The sequence below is a fragment of the Macaca thibetana genome, chromosome 2 (assembly GCF_024542745.1).
Source record: "Macaca thibetana thibetana isolate TM-01 chromosome 2, ASM2454274v1, whole genome shotgun sequence".
Lineage (NCBI taxonomy): Eukaryota > Metazoa > Chordata > Mammalia > Primates > Cercopithecidae > Macaca > Macaca thibetana.
This window is the reverse complement of record NC_065579.1, coordinates 536,633-556,903: the sequence shown is the minus strand read 5'-3', so window position 1 is coordinate 556,903 and position 20,271 is coordinate 536,633. Positions and strand designations below refer to the sequence as shown.

At 39.3% G+C, this 20,271-nt stretch overlaps 1 protein-coding gene, 1 non-coding gene and 1 pseudogene across 2 annotated transcripts in view; all 3 read left to right on the top strand.

Moving 5' to 3' along the window:
• LOC126947940 (60S ribosomal protein L35a-like) overlaps positions 1-20,271 on the top strand; it is a 111,409-nt pseudogene that overhangs the window by 42,852 nt on the left and 48,286 nt on the right.
• The window catches only part of LMLN (leishmanolysin like peptidase), a 78,191-nt gene that overhangs the window by 33,646 nt on the left and 24,274 nt on the right, over positions 1-20,271 (top strand). The window contains exons 10-12 of the mRNA XM_050779060.1: positions 3,837-3,944; positions 7,476-7,552; positions 11,165-11,275. Coding sequence (XP_050635017.1) covers positions 3,837-3,944; positions 7,476-7,552; positions 11,165-11,275 — 296 coding nt within the window. The remainder of the gene's footprint in view (positions 1-3,836; positions 3,945-7,475; positions 7,553-11,164; positions 11,276-20,271) is intronic.
• Positions 2,288-2,392, top strand: LOC126949411 (U6 spliceosomal RNA). The gene has a single exon (XR_007723717.1). It is a non-coding gene; the product is annotated as a U6 spliceosomal RNA (small nuclear RNA).

Below are 20,271 nucleotides of genomic sequence, written 5' to 3'. Positions count from 1 at the left end.
TTACAGGTGTGAGCCACTGTGCCTGGCCAGAATAGATTTTTTGAACAGCTAAAAGTGACAAACCTTTAGTTAGACTAAGAAGATGCAAATAACATAAGAAATGAAAGAGGAGACATTACAGCTGAAACCACAGACACACAAAGGATCATGAGAGACTATTATAAACAATTATATACCAACAAACTGTATAACCTAGAATAAATGAACAAATTCCTAGACAAATACAACTTATGAAGACTGAATCATGAAGAAATAAAAAATCTGAACAGACCAATAATGAGTAATGAGATTGAATCAGTAATAAAAGTCTGCCATCAAAGAGAAGCCCAGGACCAAGTTCACTGCTGAATTTCACTAAATGTTTAAAGAAGAACTAATAATCCAGTCCTTCTCAAACTTTTCCAAAAAATTGAGGAGGAGGGATTACTTCCAGACTCTTTTTACCAGGGCAGCAATACTCTAATAACAAATTTAGACAAGGCGATAAGAAAATTACAGGCTAATATTCTTGATGAGCATAAGTACAAAAATTTTGCAACAAGATACTAACAAGCTGAATTCTACAACACGTTAAATAGGTCATCCATCATGATCGAGTGAAATTTATCCCCAGTGTGCAAGGATGGCTGAACATAGCAAATCAGTAACTGAGCAAGGATGGATGAACATAGCAAATCAGTAACTGACAGAATGAAGGACAAAAACCATATGATCATCTCAATAGATGCAAAAAAATCATTTCACAAAATTCAGCATCTTTTTATGATTAAAAACTAACCAAATTAGGTCCAAAAGGAAGGTACCTCAGCACAATAAAGGCCATATAAGAGACACCCACAACAAACCTTATACTTATTAGTGAAAAATGGAAAGCCTTTCCTCCAAGATCTGGAACACTCTTACCACTTCTACATAGTATTGGAAATCATCGCAAGAGCACTCAGGCCATAGAAATAAATAAAAGGCATCCAAATAGGACTGGAAGAAGTGAAATAGTTGCTGTTTGCTGATGACGTGATCTTATATATAGAAAACCCTAGAGACTCCATCAAAAAATTGTGAGGATTAATAAATACAGTAAAAGTTGCAGGATACAAAATCAACACACAAAAATTAGTAGTTTTCTATATACTAACAGAAAACTACCTGAAAAAGAAATCAAGAAAACAGTCTCATTTACCATAGCTACCCCCCCACAAAAAAAACCCAAAATTCTTAGGAATAAATTTAACTGGGGAAGTAAAAGACCTGTACACTGAAAACTAGATGAAATAAATTGACACAATAAATACAAAGGTATCCTGTGTTCATGGCGTAGAAGAATTAGTATTGTTAAAATGTCCATGCTACCCAAAACAGTCTACAGGTTCATTGCTATCCCTATCAAACTTCCAATGTCATTTTTCATAGAAGTAGAAAAAAAATCCTCAAATTCATATGGAACCACAAAAACACCGAAAAGAAAAAAAAAATAAAGCAATCGTGAGCAAAAAGAACAAAGCTGTTCAGGCAGTGTGATGCCTCCAGCTTTGCAGTATTTCAGACTGTACTGCAAAGGAATGGCAATTGGTCAACTGGCAAAGGAATGTTATGGTCCTGGCATAAAAATAGGCACATTGATGAATGGAACAGAATACATTATGATTATTGACTTGATTATGATTAACCAATTATGGTTAATTGATGTTTAATAAAGGTGCTAAGAATACACAATGGGAAAAAGTCTCTTCAATAAATGGTATAGGGAAAACTGGATAGCCATATGCAGAAAAATGAAATTTGACCTTTATCTCACACCATATACAAAAACCAACTCCAAATATATTAAATAAATTTAAGACCAGAAACTGTAAAACTAGTGGAAGAAAACATAAGGGGACGACTACATGACATTGGTTTGGGCAATGAGTTTTTGGATTGGACCCTAAAAGTACAGGCAACAAAAATAAAAGTGGACAAATGGGATTACATCAAACAAAGAAGCCTCTGCATGGCAAAGGAAACAAAAGTGTGAAGACAACCTAGAAATTGAGAGAAAATATTTGCAAGCTGTACATTAGAAAAGGCGTTAATATACAAGAAATGCAAACAGCTGTGTAAGAATAGCCCATTTAAACAATGGGCCAAGGACGTGAATAGACATTTCTCAAAAGAGGACATGCAAATTGTAAGCAGGTACATGAAAAAATGCTCAACATTACTAATCCTTAGGGAAATGAAAATTAAAAGCACAATGAGATGTCATTTTATGCCTGTCAGATGACTGTTATCAAAAAGACAAAAGAAGGCTCACTTTGGCAGCACAAAAACTAAAATTGGGATGATACAGAGAAGATTAGCATGGCCCCAGTGCAAGGATGACATGCAAATTCATGAAGTATTCCATATTTTAAAAAGAAAAAAAAGATAAGAAGTGTTGGTGAGGATGTGGAGATAGTATAATTTAGTACAGCCATTACGGAAAACTGTAAGTTCTTCAAAAAACTAAAAGTAGAATTACCATATGATCCAATAGTCCTTGTTCCATATTTACACAAAAGATTTGAAACCAGTTTGTTGAAGAGACGTTTGCACTCCTGTGTTCAGCGCAGCACTATTTACAGTAGCCACATTACGGAATCAGCCTAAGCGTCCATCAGCAGATGAATGACTAAATAAAGTGTATTCTATACAATTGACCCTTGAACAACATAGGTTGGAACTGCTCAGGTCCACTTATCTGTGGACTTTCTGCCACCTCTGCCACCCCTTAGACAGCAGGACCAACCCCTCCTCTTCATCCTCCTCAACGTGAAGACAAGGATGAAAACCTTTATGGGGACTGACTCCGCTTAATGAACAGTGAATATATTCATTTTATTTTCTCTAGCTTTATTGTAAGAATACAGTACATAACACATAAAATATACAATATATGTGTGAATTGACTGTGCAGTTATTGGTGAGGCTTCTAGTCCACAGAAGGCTATTAATAGTTAAGTTATGGAGAAATCAAGTTATACACAGATATCGGCGGACTGCACAGGAAGTTGACTCCACTAACACAATGTATTCAGCCTTAAAAAGGCAGGAAATTTTGTCATTTGTAACAACATGGGTGAAACTGGAGAACATGGTGCTAAAAAAGGAACAGAAAGACAAATACCTAATGTTTTCACATTTCCTATGTGACATCTAAAACGATTGAACTCCGAAGCAGAGGGTAGTGGCTATGGAGGCTGGGGTGGGGAAAATGGTGATGGCCAAGGAGTGCAAAATCACAGACGGGAGTAACACTTTTTTTTTCTTTTTTTTTGAGATCTATTGCACAGCGTGGTGAATATGGTTAATAATAGTGTATTGCACAGTTTTAAATTACTGAGAGTAAATTTAAAATATTCTCACAAAAAATAAGTATTTGAAATGATGGCTGTATTAGCTTGATGTAATTATTTCACATTGTATTCATAAATCATAACATCACTCTGTTCTCCATAAATATATAGTTATAACTTGTCAATTTAAAATAAAATAAAAAATTTTAAATTGTTATTGACATGAGTTACAACTGTCAATCATCCTAGTCTATAACATTTTTTCACTATATGGTACAAAAGTGAAAATCTTCAGAGAGAAGAAAAGATGCTAAGAGAAGTAGTAATTTCCTAGCAAAGAAGAGTGTGACTGCATCAAAATATTTAATTATATTAAAAACCATATTTTAAAAAGAAATTCTCTTTTCTCGACGAAGTAAGTCTTTAATGTTAACTTATTGTATTCATGTGATGAAAAGTTTGCCACCATCTTAACAGTGCTTTTGTACCATATTTGTTTCCGATTTTTTTTCTGGTTCTTAGGAGGAAGCACGAAAACATTTTGATTGTCCAGTTCTGGAGGGAATGGAACTTGAAAATCAAGGTGGTATGGGTACTGAGCTCAACCATTGGGAAAAAAGGTTATTAGAGGTCAGTTTGTTTTTAAATTTTACTAGACTTTATTTATTTATTTATTTATTTTTTTAATCTTTTTTTTTTTAAATTTATTTATTATTATTATACTTTAAGTTGTAGGGTACATGTGCATAACGTGCAGGTTTGTTACATATGTATACTTGTGCCATGTTGGTGTGCTGCACCCATCAACTCGTCATTTACATCAGGTATAACTCCCAATGCAATCCCTCCCCCCTCCCCCCTCTCCATGATAGGCCCTGGTGTGTGATGTTCCCCTTCCCGAGTCCAAGTGATCTCATTGTTCAGTTCCCACCTATGAGTGAGAACATGCGGTGTTTGGTTTTCTGTTCTTGTGATAGTTTGCTAAGAATGATGGTTTCCAGCTGCATCCATGTCCCTACAAAGGACACAAACTCATCCTTTTTGATGGCTGCATAGTATTCCATGGTGTATATGTGCCACATTTTCTTAATCCAATCTGTCACTGATGGACATTTGGGTTGATTCCAAGTCTTTGCTATTGTGAATAGTGCTGCAATACTGCCCAAGGTAATTTATAGATTCAATGCCATCCCCATCAAGCTACCAATGAGTTTCTTCACAGAATTGGAAAAAACTGCTTTTAAGGCTACAGTAGACTTTATTTAATGAAAATAATTCATAATTATGGTAAAAGTTATTCAAACAGGTTATAAACTGAAAAATGTTTAGGTCCCTTTACCCCTTCAGCTCTCCAGATGCACTTTCCAGGTATAATCACTCTTTATATTTTTTGTATATACTTTCATAAATGTTATGTATGTATGTGCAAACACATGCAGAATTGTTTATTTTTTAATGGGTTCACATATTTATGCAACTTTTTCACTTTTTCCAGGGCACTATAGGTGCTTCTGCTATAATGCAATGTATGCTTTCCTGAAAAACCTTTTTCTTCAAAATTGGACATGAAAAATAACAAGACTTGTAGGAAAAACAAGTAAACAGATCAATAACAGCAACAAATAAGTCATGTAGAACTCTGAGCTCAGTTTTAAAAAGACATTAGATTTTCAATAAATGAAGTCCTGTATCTACTCTAGTATTTTTTTAATTAAAATTTTTATATTTTTTAGAGACAGGGCCTCACTGTGTCATCCAGGCTGGAGTGCTGCAGCTGTTCACATGTATGATCATAGCACACTACAGCCTCGAACTCTTTTGGGCTCAAGCAGTCCTCCTGCCTCAGCCTCCCAAGTAGCTGGGACCACAGGCACACACCACTGCACCCAGCCTGCTCTAGTCTGTGTGTCTCTTTTTCTTTCTCTCTCTTTTCCTTCCTTCCCTCCCTTCCTTCCTTCCTTCCTTCCTTCCTTCCTTCCTTCCTTCCTTCCTTCCTTCCTTCCTTCCTTCCCCTTTCTTTCCTTTTCCTTTTCTTTTTCCTTTCCCTTTTCCTTTTCTTTTTCCTTTCTTTCCTTTCTTCTCTTTCTGTCTTACTTCACTTGTCCAGGCTAGAGTACAGTGGCATGATTTCAGTTCACTGCAGCCTCAACTGCCTGGGCTCAAATGGTTCTCCCACCTCAGCCTCCTGGGTAGCTAGGAATACAGGCATGTGCCACCACACCCAGCTAATTTTCTTTTTGTACTTTCAGTAGAGATGGTTTCACCGTGTTGCCCAGGCTGACCCCAAACTCATGGACTCAAGCAGTTCACCCGCCTCAGCGGCCCGAAGTGTGGGGTTAGAGGTGTGCACGTCCGTGCCTGGCTACTCTAGCATTTCTTTACCTTCAGCATCAGCAGTAATAATAACCCATGGTAGCTGCATGGGGGATTGTAAATCTGAGTATTGAGGATGGGGTAAAATGTACATAGACTTGTGAGAATCATACAGTAAACATTTGCACGCAGAGTCGCTGGCTACACCGAGCAACACATTGTACACAGTACAGCATTTTTGTATTGCTGTGTTTGGCTATCTTAGTATACTTTGTGTTTAGGCTTCATCACAAAATAGTCACATGCAGGGAAAATCAACGAACCAACGTGATTCCATGTTATATTGATGCCATTCCCTTATTTACTAATTTCACATGAGCTCATTCACATTGCAGAAACACATGCTTTTACAGAATAAACTGTATTCTTGGATCTACTCATTTTTTCTATATGAATGTAGCATAACAGTTCTGTTAATGAACAATTATGGTTTAAATTTTGTATTTTAGAAAATATAATGAGCAACTTATTTATATCTGTGATACCCCAGGATGGGGTTTCAGTTGGTGTTTTTAGGTTCAACTAAGCAGTCAAACCCACAGGACCTAATCAAGCCATGTTGAGAAAAGATTCCCTTAGAGAAGGATATTAGAAGGAACACCCAGCCCGCCAGCACGGTAGAGCCAGGCGTTCCTCTTGTGCTCCACGTGGCAGTGGAGGGGCTGTCATCTGTGCCTCTTCCCCTCCCCGTGCAGCTCAAGACCACAACAGACAGATGGGAGGACCAGCCTGGCTGAGAAAGATCATGTCCAAATAAGAACCAGTATCTTTTTAGTTTTAGAGATCTGCTTAAATGGATAGTTGCAGCTTATATACATCATGCCTAAAGTTAATAAAATTATGGAAGGAATGAAATGGATGCTTGTGGTTACTGTCAAAGTAACAATGACGGAAACTTACAGAAGACACGCACATCTCTTCCTTCCATGGGAAATTTGGCTTTTTTTTTCCTTAAGAAATTTTCTCAAGTGACTCCCTTAAGAAAGCTGAAGATTGGCCAGAAATGAAAGTTTGTGCCTTTCAGCAGAAGCTCTGAGAGTAGTAATGGCATCAGTTTCTCTCAAATCAATTTTGTGTCCTTGAACTATTTTTTTTTTAAAGCATGGTATCACAGTACTTGAGATGGCCATCTGGTGTGCAATGGAAAGATTTAAAGAATACTCAGAACTGTCCAAAGATGAAATAAGCTCCGTCAGAGGCAGTGAAGTCCTCATCATTAGGTGACCTCCTGATAGGAATTGTATGATATGAATTAAAATATTGGGTAGATGGTAGAGCTTGATGATGTTTTAGACCTTTCAAGGAAGTCCGTTTACCCCGTGACTCTGTCACACTTGTTTTCATGTTAGCACATGTTTCTGTGATCACAGAGTTGAAGGTTATGAAAACATTTTCAGTGTAATTCAGACAGCCGTTCTCCCTGACCCAAAATTATCTGTGCGTTTGCCCCATTCACCCACTTTGCTTTACCTGGAGAGTATAATATTTCTGTAGTGTTTCTGTTTCCATATAGATTTATCTTCATTCATCACAGAGTTCTAAATGCCAGTTGCCTGCCATTCCAAGGGAATTGTACACAGTGGAAACACTTAGGGCAGAAAGTAGATTTCACTTCAAGGTTCGGTCTAGTCATTTTAAAAGTTTATGTATTTCACCACTTTTAAATGAATGTCTTGTCAGCCTCTCACAGTTGGAATATTTTAAATATATATATCAGAGGAATTACAGAAAGTATTAGGAGTTGCAGAGAATCTCGTTTTCCAGTTAAACTCTGTTGGTGATTTTCAGAACGAAGCGATGACTGGTTCTCACACTCAGAATCGAGTACTCTCTCGGATCACTCTGGCGTTAATGGAGGACACTGGGTAAGACAGCTGTGACAATGGGATATGAATTGTTTATTAAAATGAAGTTAATACTGAGCTCATAGCTTAAGAAAATGTTGACATTTTATGCTGAAGCAAAATATACTTATTAATTATTTGAATCTTGTACAGTTAGCTGTCCATTATTCATACCAACTCCATTCATTCATTCAATAAATACTTTTGTTGGTTGTTTGTTTTAAAATAGGATCTCACTCCTGTTGCGCAGGGTGGAGTGCAGTGGCAGTCTGGACTCACTAATCCTGGACTTCCCGGGCTCAAGCAATCCTCCCACCTCAGCTTCCTGAGTAGCTGGGACACAGGCACGTGCCACTGTGCCTGGCTAATTTTTTGTATTTTAAATAGAGATGGGGTTTTGTCATGTTGCCCAGGTTTTTCACAAACTTCTGGGCTCAAATGATCCACCCACCTTGACCTCTCCCAAAGTGCTGGGATTACAGGCCTGAGCCACCCCACCTGGCCACAATAAATGTTTGAGGCCCTGAGACATAGTAATAATTAAGACAAAATCCCTGATATTATTTGTTTTCGAATAAGCAGAGGCTGAGCCAATATCAAGAAAAGACCAAATAATTTTTAAGTTACTTTTTTTTTTTTTAATAAAACAGTGGAACTTTCAGGTGAAGCCATGAAATACTGTTTAGTTTATTTTTTTAAGTAGAGACAAGGTCTCACTATATTGCCCAGGCTGGTCCCAAACTCCTGGGCTCAAGCAAGCCTCCTGCCTTGGCCTCCCAAAGTGCTAGGATTACAGGAATGAGCCACCATGCCTGGCAGAAATACTGTTTTTACATGAAATCTTTTATACAACCCCTACATATCAAAAAAAATTAAAGCTGCTTTAGTAGAAGCATTGTTACCTCTTACTCTTTCTAAGACAGTCTGAGAGAAAATTAGAAAATTGAATCAAATTTGAAAATTAATGGCAGAGGTGCCATTAAAACCATGAAAATTGTTGACACTACCTTCACTGTTGAGAGGTCAAAGAGGTGTAAGGATTTAAACATATAGAGGTTATTCTTTTTTTTTTTTTTGAGACGGAGTCTTGCTCTATCGCCCAGGCTGGAGTGCAGTGATGTGATCTTGGCTCACTGCAACCTCCACCTCTCAGGGTCAAGCGATTCTCCTGCCTCAGCCTCCTGAGTAGCTGGGACTACAGGTGTGCATCACCACACCTGGCTAATTTTTATATTTTTAGTATAGATGGGGTTTCGCCATGTTGGCCAGGCTGGTCTGGAACTCCTGACCTCGGGTGATCTGCCCACAGTGCTTGATTATAGGCATGAGCCACCGTGCCCAGCATATCTCATTGAGTTTTATGAGACTTAAATGAGTTAATATTTGTAAAGCCCTTTTGTACAGTGCTTGGCACACTGTAAGTGCCAACTAAGTGTGAGCATTATACAAAAAACCGAGCTAAAGACTCATGAAACAAGACTTACTCTTGCTGCCTCAGTGCAGTCCTTTATCGTATTGAGTTTTTAAAGAGAGAGAAATGTTAATCAAGATCTGCTAAGTGGATTTCACAACTCACTAATACTACTCAGAAACCCCTGTTTCTAAAGCCCCCTCTACTCCCTCACTAGTGCTCATTCTTCTGAGTTTAGCTAAAGTTGCTTCCTCAGAAAAACCTTTCCGAATTCTTCAGACTAACTTAGGTTTTTCTGTTACTATGTTCCTGTTAGCATCATATACTTCTCCTTTGGAATACTCATCACACTTCAAATGTTTTATTTTAGTATCTGTCTTCCCTACTAGATCATGATCTTCATGAGAGCAGTTTCTGTGTTTAGTACTGTAGCCTTCATTTAACAAAGTGCCTACCATGTGACAAATGCTTAATAACTGTTGACTGCTAATACGGAAAGAGCTGCAAAGAAACGGTTATCAAGAGGGTCTCATGATGTGTAGCTGGAGTGCCCACCTGGTGATGGAATAACAGCGCTGATAGGATATTCTGCACTCACCAACATGCACCTTCACAAAGGAGTCTACTTACTCTACACTTTATTCATAGGGCTAAGGGCTTCTGAGCCTGAGCACCTGCTAAAATAATTGTTAGTGGACAGCACTAGGGGCACTGTCACTGTCCGGACAGTTTGACCTTGCTGTGACACCAAGGTAGCTGGGAATGTAACTCACATTGTAGTTGCAGAAGTTGCAGGCATTTTGGCTTTGGAGCGCTGTGACTCCTTCAGTTTCTCTCTGAGTGAGAGCTTTGTTCTTTGACAGGAGAGAAGTTTTGGAAGATGCTACATTACATATTTGTTTGATTTTGTAGTAAGGTGATATAAGTGGAGGGGATAATTCTTATCTCCCCAACTTTTGAGCCTATTTTTTTTTCAATATTATTGTTTTTTATTACATTTTTAATTATAGAGATGGGGTTTCACCATGTTGCCCAGGCTGGTCTCAAACTCCTGAGCTAAAGTGATCCACCCACCTTGGCCTCACTAAGTGCTGGGATTACAGGTGTGAGCCACTGCGCCCAGCCCTGAGCCTATGTTTTTATTTGCTGTTTTGATAATGCTAAAGGAACAAAATATAATACATACAGGTAAGAGACTACTTTGTATAATTTTATAATTTTTGCAAGCTAATCTTGTCTCTAAAAATAAATACAAACTAAAACAAACTGATTGCCTTCGATTAAATTTGTCTGGAAACTCAGTCAGTACTTTCTTTTTTCTGTTGTTAGAACTTTTTCTTTTGAGACAAGGTCTCACTCTATTTCCCGGGCTGGAGTGCCGTGGCATGATCCTGGGCGGAGGCGATCCTGCCACCTCAGCCTCCCAGGTAGCTGAGACTGTAAGTACACACCACCGCACACCTCAGCCTCCCAGGTAGCTGAGACTGTGAGTACACACCACCGCACACCTGGCTAACTTTTTGTATTTTTAGTAGAGACAGGGTCTCACCATGTTGGCCAGGCTGGTCTCGAACTCCCAACCTCAAGTGATCCAACCACTTCAGCCTCCCAAAGTGCTGGGGTTACAAGTGTGAGTCACCGCACCCAGCTAGGACATTTAAAAACTATTGGACATAGGCTGGGCACAGTGGCTCATACCTGTAATCCCAGCGCTTTGGGAGGCCAAGGCGGGTGGATCACCTGGGGTCAGGAGTTCAAGACCAGTGTGGCAAACATGGTGAAACCCCGTCTCTACTAAAAATGCAAAAATTAACCAGACATGGTGGCGGGTGCCTGTAGTCCCAGCTACTCAGGAGGCTGAGGCAGGAGAATCACCTGAACCCAAGAGGCAGAGCTTCCGGCGAGCCGGGATCGTGCCACTGTAGTCCAGCCTGGGTGACAGAGCAAGACCCTGTCTCAAAGTAAAATAAAGTGAAAATTACAATAGAAACATGTTTTGTTCTGTTATGTAAAAATGTAAAAGTATTTAATAACTCATCATAAGCCTGGTTATTGAATCCCTATGTAGCAGTCCCTGCTCTGCAAGAATCATCACTTATGGTGATGGCCTCCAAAGTCTTTCTCAAGGTCCCAAGGTGCTCGCTGTTGAGATTCTCAGTTGTTATGCTAGAGTTGTTTTTAAAAGGACAGCAATAAAAGTTGCTTTGTTTTTTATTCCACAGCTGGTATAAAGCAAATTACAGCATGGCTGAGAAGTTAGACTGGGGCCGAGGAATGGGCTGTGACTTTGTCAGGAAGAGCTGTAAATTCTGGATTGATCAGCAAAGACAAAAGTAAGAATGCATTTCCTCACAGTGTCGTTGATTACACAGTTCCTTTCTGATTTTATGCTTTATCCCAAGCCTAAAATGCTAACTATTTTCAAAATGTAGTCTGAGCAGTTCAATTTTACAATATATAGAAAACCACCTGTAGATGGTTGGTAATAAGATTGTAAGAAGTAGCTGAGTATTGTTTTTAATCATATACTAAAGGGATCCACAGTGAGGGGCCCAGAGCCATGAACATTTCTGTTCAGCTTATTATAACTCATAAATATATATATTTTACAAACCTTTTGTTTCCTCTGTCGTTTGTGTTGTTTTCTTCAGAGAATGCACCTGTAAGTATAGATGCAAATATTGATTCAGTATCAAAAAAAGGCACTTTTGAATAGGAATTTCCAAATCCAGATGCGTATCATAATCACCTAGCAAGCTTTTAAAAAATAGAGTAAGTTTGACATCTATCTGTATATCATCTATACAGACATATATCATACATACATACAATACAGACATATATACAATACAGACATATATCAGACATATATACAATACAGACATGTGTCAGACATATATACATACAGACATATACACATATACAATACAAACGTATACATATATTCAATAAGACATATATCAGACATATATACAATACAGACATGTATCAGACATATATACAATATAGACATGTGTCAGACATATATACAATACAGTTGTTCTTTGGTAACCATGGAGGATTGCTTCCAGGACTCCACAGATAACAAAATCCATAGATGCTTACATAAAAGTTCCTTATATGAAATGGAATAGTATTTGCATATAACCTGTGTATGTCCTCTTGTATACTTTAAATTACCTCTAGGTTATTTATAATACATAATACAATATAAATGCTATGGGAATAGTTGTTATACTGTATTGTTTAGGGAAAAATGACAAGGAAAAAAGTGCCCATGTTCAGTACAGATGCAAGCATCCTTTTTTCCCTGAATTTTTCTTTTCTTTTTTTTTTCTTTTGAGACAGAGTCTCACTCTGTTGCCCAGGCTGGAGTGCAGTGGCGCAATCTCAGCTCACTGCCACCTCTACCTACCAGGTTCAAGCGATTCTCGTGCCTCAGCCTCCTGAATAGCTGTGATTATAGGCGTGCGCCACCACTCCTGGCTAATTTTTGTATTTTTAGTAGAGATGGGATTTTGCCATGTTGGCCAGGCTGGCTCACGCCTGTAATCCCAGCACTTTGGGAGGCCGGGCCGGGTGGGTCACTTGAGATCAGGAGTTCAAGACCAGCCTGGCCAACATGGTGAAACCCCATCTCTACTAAAAATATAAAAATTAGCCAGGCATGGTGGCGGGCACCTGTAACCCCAGCTACTCAGGAGGCTGAGGCAGGGAACAGCTTGAATCCAGGAGGCAGAGGTTGCAGTGAGCCGAGATCGCACCATTGTACTCCAGCCTAGGTGACAAAGTGAGGCTCTATCTCAAAAAAGACAAAACAACAACAACAACAAAAATGTTATGTGAATGAATTCATATTGTATGTGAACTTTTGAGCATGGCTTTTTTTACTCAGCATAATTCTCTAGAAATTCATCCAGGTTGTTGTATATATCAATAATTTGACTTTTTGTGGCTGGTTAATATTTCGCAGTGTGATATACCACAGTTTGTTTAAACATTCACACTTTGAAGGACATCTGGATTGTTTCCAGTTTTGGGCTATTATGAATGAAGTTGCTATAAACATCTATGTACAGGTTTGTGTGTGAACATATATCTTTATTTTTCCAGAAAAAGTGCCAGGAATGCAGTTGCTGGCTCATTAAGTAATTGCAGGTTTAGTTTTGTAAGAAACTGCCAAACTTTTTAATTCCTAGCAGTGAACGTGTAAGTGATATAGTTTCTCCACATGTTTGCCAGCATTTGGCGTTGTCATGATTTTTTGTTTAATCGATTCTGATAGGAGTGTAGTGATATTTTATTTGGTTTTAATTTGTGTTTCCCTAATGTCTAATGATGTTGAACTGCTTTTCATGTGCTTACTCGCTAATTATATATCCTCTTTGGCAAACTGTCTCTTCATCTTTTTTTTTTTTTTATTTTTGAGACAGAGTTTCGCTCTGTTGCCCAGGCTGGAGTGCAGTGGCACAATCTTGGCTCACTGTAACCTCTGCCTCCCGGGTTCAAGCGATCCTTCTGCCTCAGCCTCCATGGTAGCTGGGACTACAGGCACATGCCACTATGTCCGGCTAATTTTTGTATTTTTAGTAGAGATGGGGTTTTACCATGTTGGCCAGGCTGGTCTCAAACTCCTGACCTCGTGATCCACCCGCCTCAGCCTCTGAAAGTGCTAGGATTACAGGCATGAGCCACTGCACCCAGCCTCTTCATCTCTTAAGCCAATTTTCTAATTGGATTGTTTTTTACTGTTGAGTTTTGAGAGTTCTTCATGTATTCTGGGTAGTAGTCCTTTGTCAGATACGTGGTTTGCAAATATTTTCTCCCAGTTCATAGCTTGTCTTTTTATCCTTTTAACAGGGGCTTTTGTAGGGCAAATGGTTTTAGTTTTGACGAAATCCAGAATTTCAGTTTGTCCTCTTATTGTGTCTTTGACGTCAAGTCTAAGAAGTCTTTGCCAAGCTCTAGATCTTGAAAGTTTTCTTCAAAAGTTTTATAGTTTTACACTTTACATTTAAGTCCATGATTCATTTGAGTTACGTTTTGTATAAGGTGGGAGACTTAGATCAAGGTTTGTTTTTTTGTATACAGATGGGCAATTGCTTTAGCACCATTTGTTGGAAAGGCTGTCTTTCCTTCACGGAATTGCTTTCGTGCCTTTGGCAGAAACAATCAGTTGGGTGTATTTGTGGTGATCTGTTTCTGTTTCTGGGTTTTCCGTTCTGTTCCAGTGATCCCCGTGTTTGTGCCTCCACCAATAATACACAGCCCTTAATTACTGTAATTATTTAGTAAGTCTTGAAATTGGGTAGACTGATTCTTTCCACTTTATTTTAAAATTGTTCTGGCTGTTTTGGTTCCTTTGCATTTCCATATACATTTTACAATAATCTTGTCTGTATCTGCCAAAAAACTTGCAGGGATTTTGCTAGGAGCTGCATTAACCCTGTGTGTCAATTTGAGGAGAATTGACATTTTTACTGTGTTGAGTTTTCCAATCCATAAACATGGGAGAAAACATTCAGTCTTTCATTATTAAATGTAATGTTAGCTGCAGATTTGTATACATGTTCTTTATACATGTTTTTATACATGTTCTTTATCTTTTATACATGTTTTATACATGTTGAGAAAGTAGCTCTCTATTCCTATGTGTCTGAGAGCTTTAATCGTGAATGGATATTGCCTTCTGTCAAATGCTTTTTCTACTTTAGCTGATATGCATAATCATGTGATTTTTTTCGCCTGTTAATATGGTGGATTTCATTGGTTGATTTTCAAATATTAAATCACCCTTGCATTCCTGGAGTAAACCCCACTTGGTCATGGCATATAATTATTTCTATATGTTGCTGAATTCTATGGACTATTATTTTGTTGTGGATTTTTGTTTCTGTATTTGTGATGAATACAGATCTGGAGTTTTCTCTTTTTTCCCCCATTATTTTACCTTTAATTAATCAGTATGGCTCTCAGAACAATTATGTCAGTTAAACTTGATCTTTTTCAAATCTGACACATTTTGAAAAACAGATATATCCTTCTAGTAAGAGAGATTTAAAAAATAATAGAAGAAAAGTTACGAAATACATAATAATTATTACTAAATGAGCAAATAATGGGCTCCCCTGTCATACTTAATATTGGCTTAATTTAAATTATTATTTATGGCCAGACATGGTGGCTCACGCTTGTAATCCTAGCACTGTGGGGGGCTGAGGCAGGCTGATTGCTTGAGCCCAGGAGTTCAAGACTAGCCTGGACAACATGGCGAAAGCCCATCTCTACAAAAATGTACAAAAATGAGGTGGGTGTGGTGGCACATGCCTGTAGTCCCAGCTACTCAGGAGACTGAAGCAGGAGGATCACTTGAGCCCAGAAGCTTGAGGCTGCAGTGAGCTATGACTACACCACAGCACTCCATCCTGGGCAGCAGAATAAGATCCCATCTCTAAATAAATAAATACATGATTTGTGTCATACTCTGAAGTAATACATCCTAGGATATAATGAGGTGTTTATCATGCTTTATTTTTATTTTGACTTAGTTCAAAATATTTTTCTCTTTCTTTTAATTCAAAACTCTTGTGTCACTTCAAGTTCAAAATATTTTAACTTTCTCTTAAGATTTCTTCTTTGACCACTGTATTATTTAAAAGTGCTTTGTTTAATTTCCAGCTATTTTGAGATGTTCCAGCTATCTTTCTGTTATTGATTTCTAGTTTAATTCCATTATTGTAAGAAAGCAAACCTTTTTCCTCAGCCTTTCGAGTAGCTGGGACTACAGGCGCACACCACCACACCTAGCTAAATTTTTATATTTTTGTAGAGACAGGGTTTCACTGTATTGCTCAGGCTAGTCTTGAACTCCTGGGCTCTAGCAGTCTGCCCACCTCTGCCTCCCAAAGTGCTGGGATTACAGTCGTGAGCCACTGTGCCTGGCCTATTTTTCTGTTCTTAATCTTGATTTTTGAGATTATTGATTTGAGATATTTCCTGTTTCTAATGTAGCTGTTTGTTGCTATACATTTTCCTCTCAGCATTTCTTTAGCTTTGTCTCACAAATTTCAATGTGTTTTTATTTTCATTTAGTTCAATGTATTTTTAAAAATTTTTCTTTGAGATTCTTCTTTGACCCATGGATTATTTAGAAGTGTGTTGTTTGGTATACAAGTATTTGGAAATTTTTCTGTTATTTTTTGTTGTTGAATTGTAGTTGGAGAATATATGCTGTATGATTTGAGTTATTTTAAATTTGTTCAGGTTTGTTTTATGGCCCAACATATGGTCTTATCTTGATATATGCTTTTTTATTTTTTTTATTTTTTTGAGATGGAGTTTCTTTCACTCTGCCACCCAGGCTGGAGTGCAGTGGTACGATCTTGGCTCACTGCAGCCTCTGGTGCTGAGTTCAAGCTCTTCTCCTGCCTCAGCCTTCCAAGTAGCTGGGACTACCGGCGCCCGCCACCACGCCCGGCTAATTTTTTGTATTTTTAGTAGAGATGGGGTTTCATCCTGTTTACCAGGCTGGTCTTGAACTCCTGACCACAGCTGATCCACCTGCCTTGGCTTCTTCCCAAAGTGTTGGGATTACAGGCGTAAGCCACCACGCCCAGCCAATCTTATACATGTTTCATGGGCACTTGAAAAGAATGTACATTCTGACACTGGGTGGAGTGTCGTGTAAATGTCAGTTACATCCTGTTGGTTGATGGTGTTAAGTCCTTGACGTTGGGTGGAGTGTTGTGTAAATGTCAGTTACATCCTGTTGGTTGATGGTGTTACGTCCTTCTTGACATTGGGTGGAGTGTTGTGTAAATGTCAGTTTCGACCTGTTGGTTGATGGTGTTAAGTCCTTCTTGACCTTGGGTGGAGTGTTGTGTAAATGTCGGTTACATCCTGTTGGTTGATGGTGTTAAGTCCTTCTTGACCTTGGGTGGAGTGTTGTGTAAATGTCAGTTACATCCTGTTGGTTGAGGGTGTTAAGTCCTTGACGTTGGGTGGAGTGTTGTGTAAATGTCAGTTACATCCTGTTGTTTGATGGTGTTATGTCCTTCTTGACATTGGGTGGAGTGTTGTGTAAATGTCAGTTTCGACCTGTTGGTTGATGGTGTTAAGTCCTTCTTGACCTTGGGTGGAGTGTTGTGTAAATGTCAGTTACATCCTGTTGGTTGATGGTGTTAAGTCCTTGACGTTGGGTGGAGTGTTGTGTAAATGTCAGTTACATCCTGTTGGTTGATGGTGTTAAGTCCTTCTTGACCTTGGGTGGAGTGTTGTGTAAATGTCAGTTTCGTCCTGTTGGTTGATGGTGTTAAGTCCTTCTTGACCTTGGGTGGAGTGTTGTGTAAATGTCGGTTACATCCTGTTGGTTGATGGTGTTAAGTCCTTGACGTTGGGTGGAGTGTTGTGTAAATGTAGTTACATCCTGTTGGTTGATGATGTTAAGTCCTTCTATATCCTTGCTGATTTCCTGCCTAGTTGGTCTATCAGTTGTTGAGAGAATTCACCACCACGTCAGTCTTCGAGTCCTGAAGTCCTTAACTAGTGTGACTTCTCTCTACCCTTCAGAGTCTTCTTTTATTTCTTTAATTTACAGTGACTGGGTTTTTAGTTGTACTCAGAGGGAGGAATAGGGAGAAGCCTATCTAGTCCATCTTCTAGGAATTAGAAGTGGTACTTATATTTCTCTTTCTATATTTAAAAAAATTTCCCCTGGTGGGTCAGGTATGGTGTGGTGGCTCACACCTGTAATCCCAGCACTTTGGGAAGAGGGAAGATTGCTTGAGCCCAGGAGTTTGAGACCATGTTGCTTAGGCAACATGACCCTATCTCTACAAAGTAAAAAAATTAGCCTGGCATGGTGGCATGGCGGCATGGTGGCATGGTGGCATGGTGGCATGGCCCTGTAGTCCCAGCTCCTTGGGGGCTGTGGTGTGAGGATCCCTTGAGCCCAGGAGGTCACAGCTGTGGTGAGCTATGATCATGCCACTGCAATCCAGTGTGGGTGACAGCAAGACCCTGTTGCAAAAAAAAAAAAAAAAGAAAGAAAAGAAAATGTTATTCTCATCTTTTCTTACCTGCGTTAGGTCATAAAGCAATTTAAATCACTTGTGGTTTCTACTAAGGAGTCTGACCTCTGGGTTGTAACCCTAATGTGAAGATAATAGGCAGTAGCCAGAAGCACCGGCAGCCACTCTGAGGACAGCTTGTTAACCCTGCACTACAGCCTGATCTGCCAGTTAGGGGTTCTCAAATTTTGCTGCTTATGAAAATCATCTAGAGAACTTGAAAAACTCTCCATACCCAGGTTACAAGTTAAATCATGACTGTGCTAAGAGCCAGGCACTAGCGTTGTGTGAGTTTGTTTTACTAAATTCCCGAGTGATCTTACTGTGTAATGGAGTTTGGGAACCACTGTCCCGGTGTGTCAGAGGAAGTCTGTAATTCACACTGCAGCGGCAAGAGCTCAGGGAGGTTTTTGTTCACTTTTCTGTTAACAGTTGCAACTCTGTTTATTCCCCTTTTGATCCCAATTATAGCATCACCTAAGACCTGAAACAGAAGGGACTTCTACTTCTTTATTCTTAAAAACTAAAGCCGTGGGTCCCTTGAATTCTCTTCTATCCTTTGATTCATAAGCCAGTGCCAGCAAGGCTTTTTTTTTAAGGTCCAAATAGTAAATGTTTTAGGTTTTGAGGGTTGTTACAATCTGTGTCACAACTACTTACCTCTGCTTTTATACAGCAAGAGGCAAAACCAATGGGCATGGCAATGTTCCTGTCATCTTCCCCATCTCTACAAAAAGTAAGTGAGCATGGTGGCACATGCTTGTAGTCCCACTTGCTTGGGAGGCTGAGGTGGGAGGATTGCTTGAGCCCAGAAGATCAGGGCTGCAGTGAGCTATGGTTGTGCGGTTGTGTCACTGCACTCCAGCCTGGGCAACGAGACCCTGTTTTAAAAACGAAAAATCGACAAGAAAGAAAACAGACTGTGGTCAGGATTTGACCCAAGAGTTGAGTTTGCTGACCCCTGTCATAATCATTCAAATGTCCCACTTGGGAGCACTGAAGTTCAGAATCATTCACAGGATAGAAGCCATCTTCCGGCAGCACAGACCCAGTCTGCCGGTGTGTATGTTAGGGATTCCAGTGCGGCCGTTCTTGAGCACAGGGGCCGATGCCTAACTTCTGGGCTTCGTCAACTGTGACTCTTCTCCGTTGTTGGGAAACCAGTGTGAGAAGGGGTTGGTTAAGTGAGCATAGGCAGAGCCATACTTATTTGAATCACTTCAATGTACACATACTTAAAATAAGGTTCTTTCCATGTTTGAAGCAACTAAAACTGATAAACCACCCAACTCCTCTGCCTAGCTCATTTGATGTGAATATTGACTCTAGAGCTATACTGTCTAATGTGGTACCATTAGCCACGTGGGGCTGAACTTATATTTAAATTAGTTAAAGTTAAATACCATTTAAAATTTAGTTCCTCAGGGCCAGGCACGGTGGCCCATGACTGTAATCCCGGCAGTTTGGGAGGCTGAGGTGGGCAGATCACGAGGTCCAGAGATCGAGACCGTCCTGGCTAACATGGTGAAACCCCGTCTCTACTAAAAATACAAAAATTAGCCAGGTGTAATTGTGGTGGCAGGCGCCTGTGGTCCCAGCTACTCAGGAGGCTGAGGCAGGAGAATTGCTTGAACCTGGGAGGCGGAGCTTGCAGCAAACCAAGATTGCACCACTGCACTCCAGCCTGGCGACAGAGCAAGACTCCGCCTCAAAAAAAAAGAAAAAAAAAAATCAGTTCCTCAGTTAACTAGTCACCTTTCAAGTGACATACATGATCGATGGCGACATCGGGCAGCACAGATAGGGACTTTTTCTAGCTCTCTTGACAGTGCTTCTCCGGAATTTGTAAGCCATGAATCTTAGCTCTAACTTTGGAATGTTTAAAATCGCTAACTTTTAACTTCTTTTTTCTTCTTTATTCATTTAGCCAAAACTCATTTTATGTAATTTAAAGTAAATATAATATGCCTTTTGGTTTTAGACAAAAAACAGAAATGACTTTCATGGAATCAAGAAAGTCACTAATTAAGAACTATTGGAATATGAACTTCCATATTCATTCGAAGCTTTATCATGGGAAGTTAAAATATTGCCTTATATGAAGATTTTATGAAAATGGTATAAACAGCAGAAATTACATTTATTGAGTAGCCTGCATGTGCCAGGCACTGAGTGCTTTGCGGTTGAAGCTCAGGAAAGTTAAGTAATTTCCACAGAAGTGTGGCTGGTGCTGGTGTTTGAACCCAGACCTGTGCGATTAC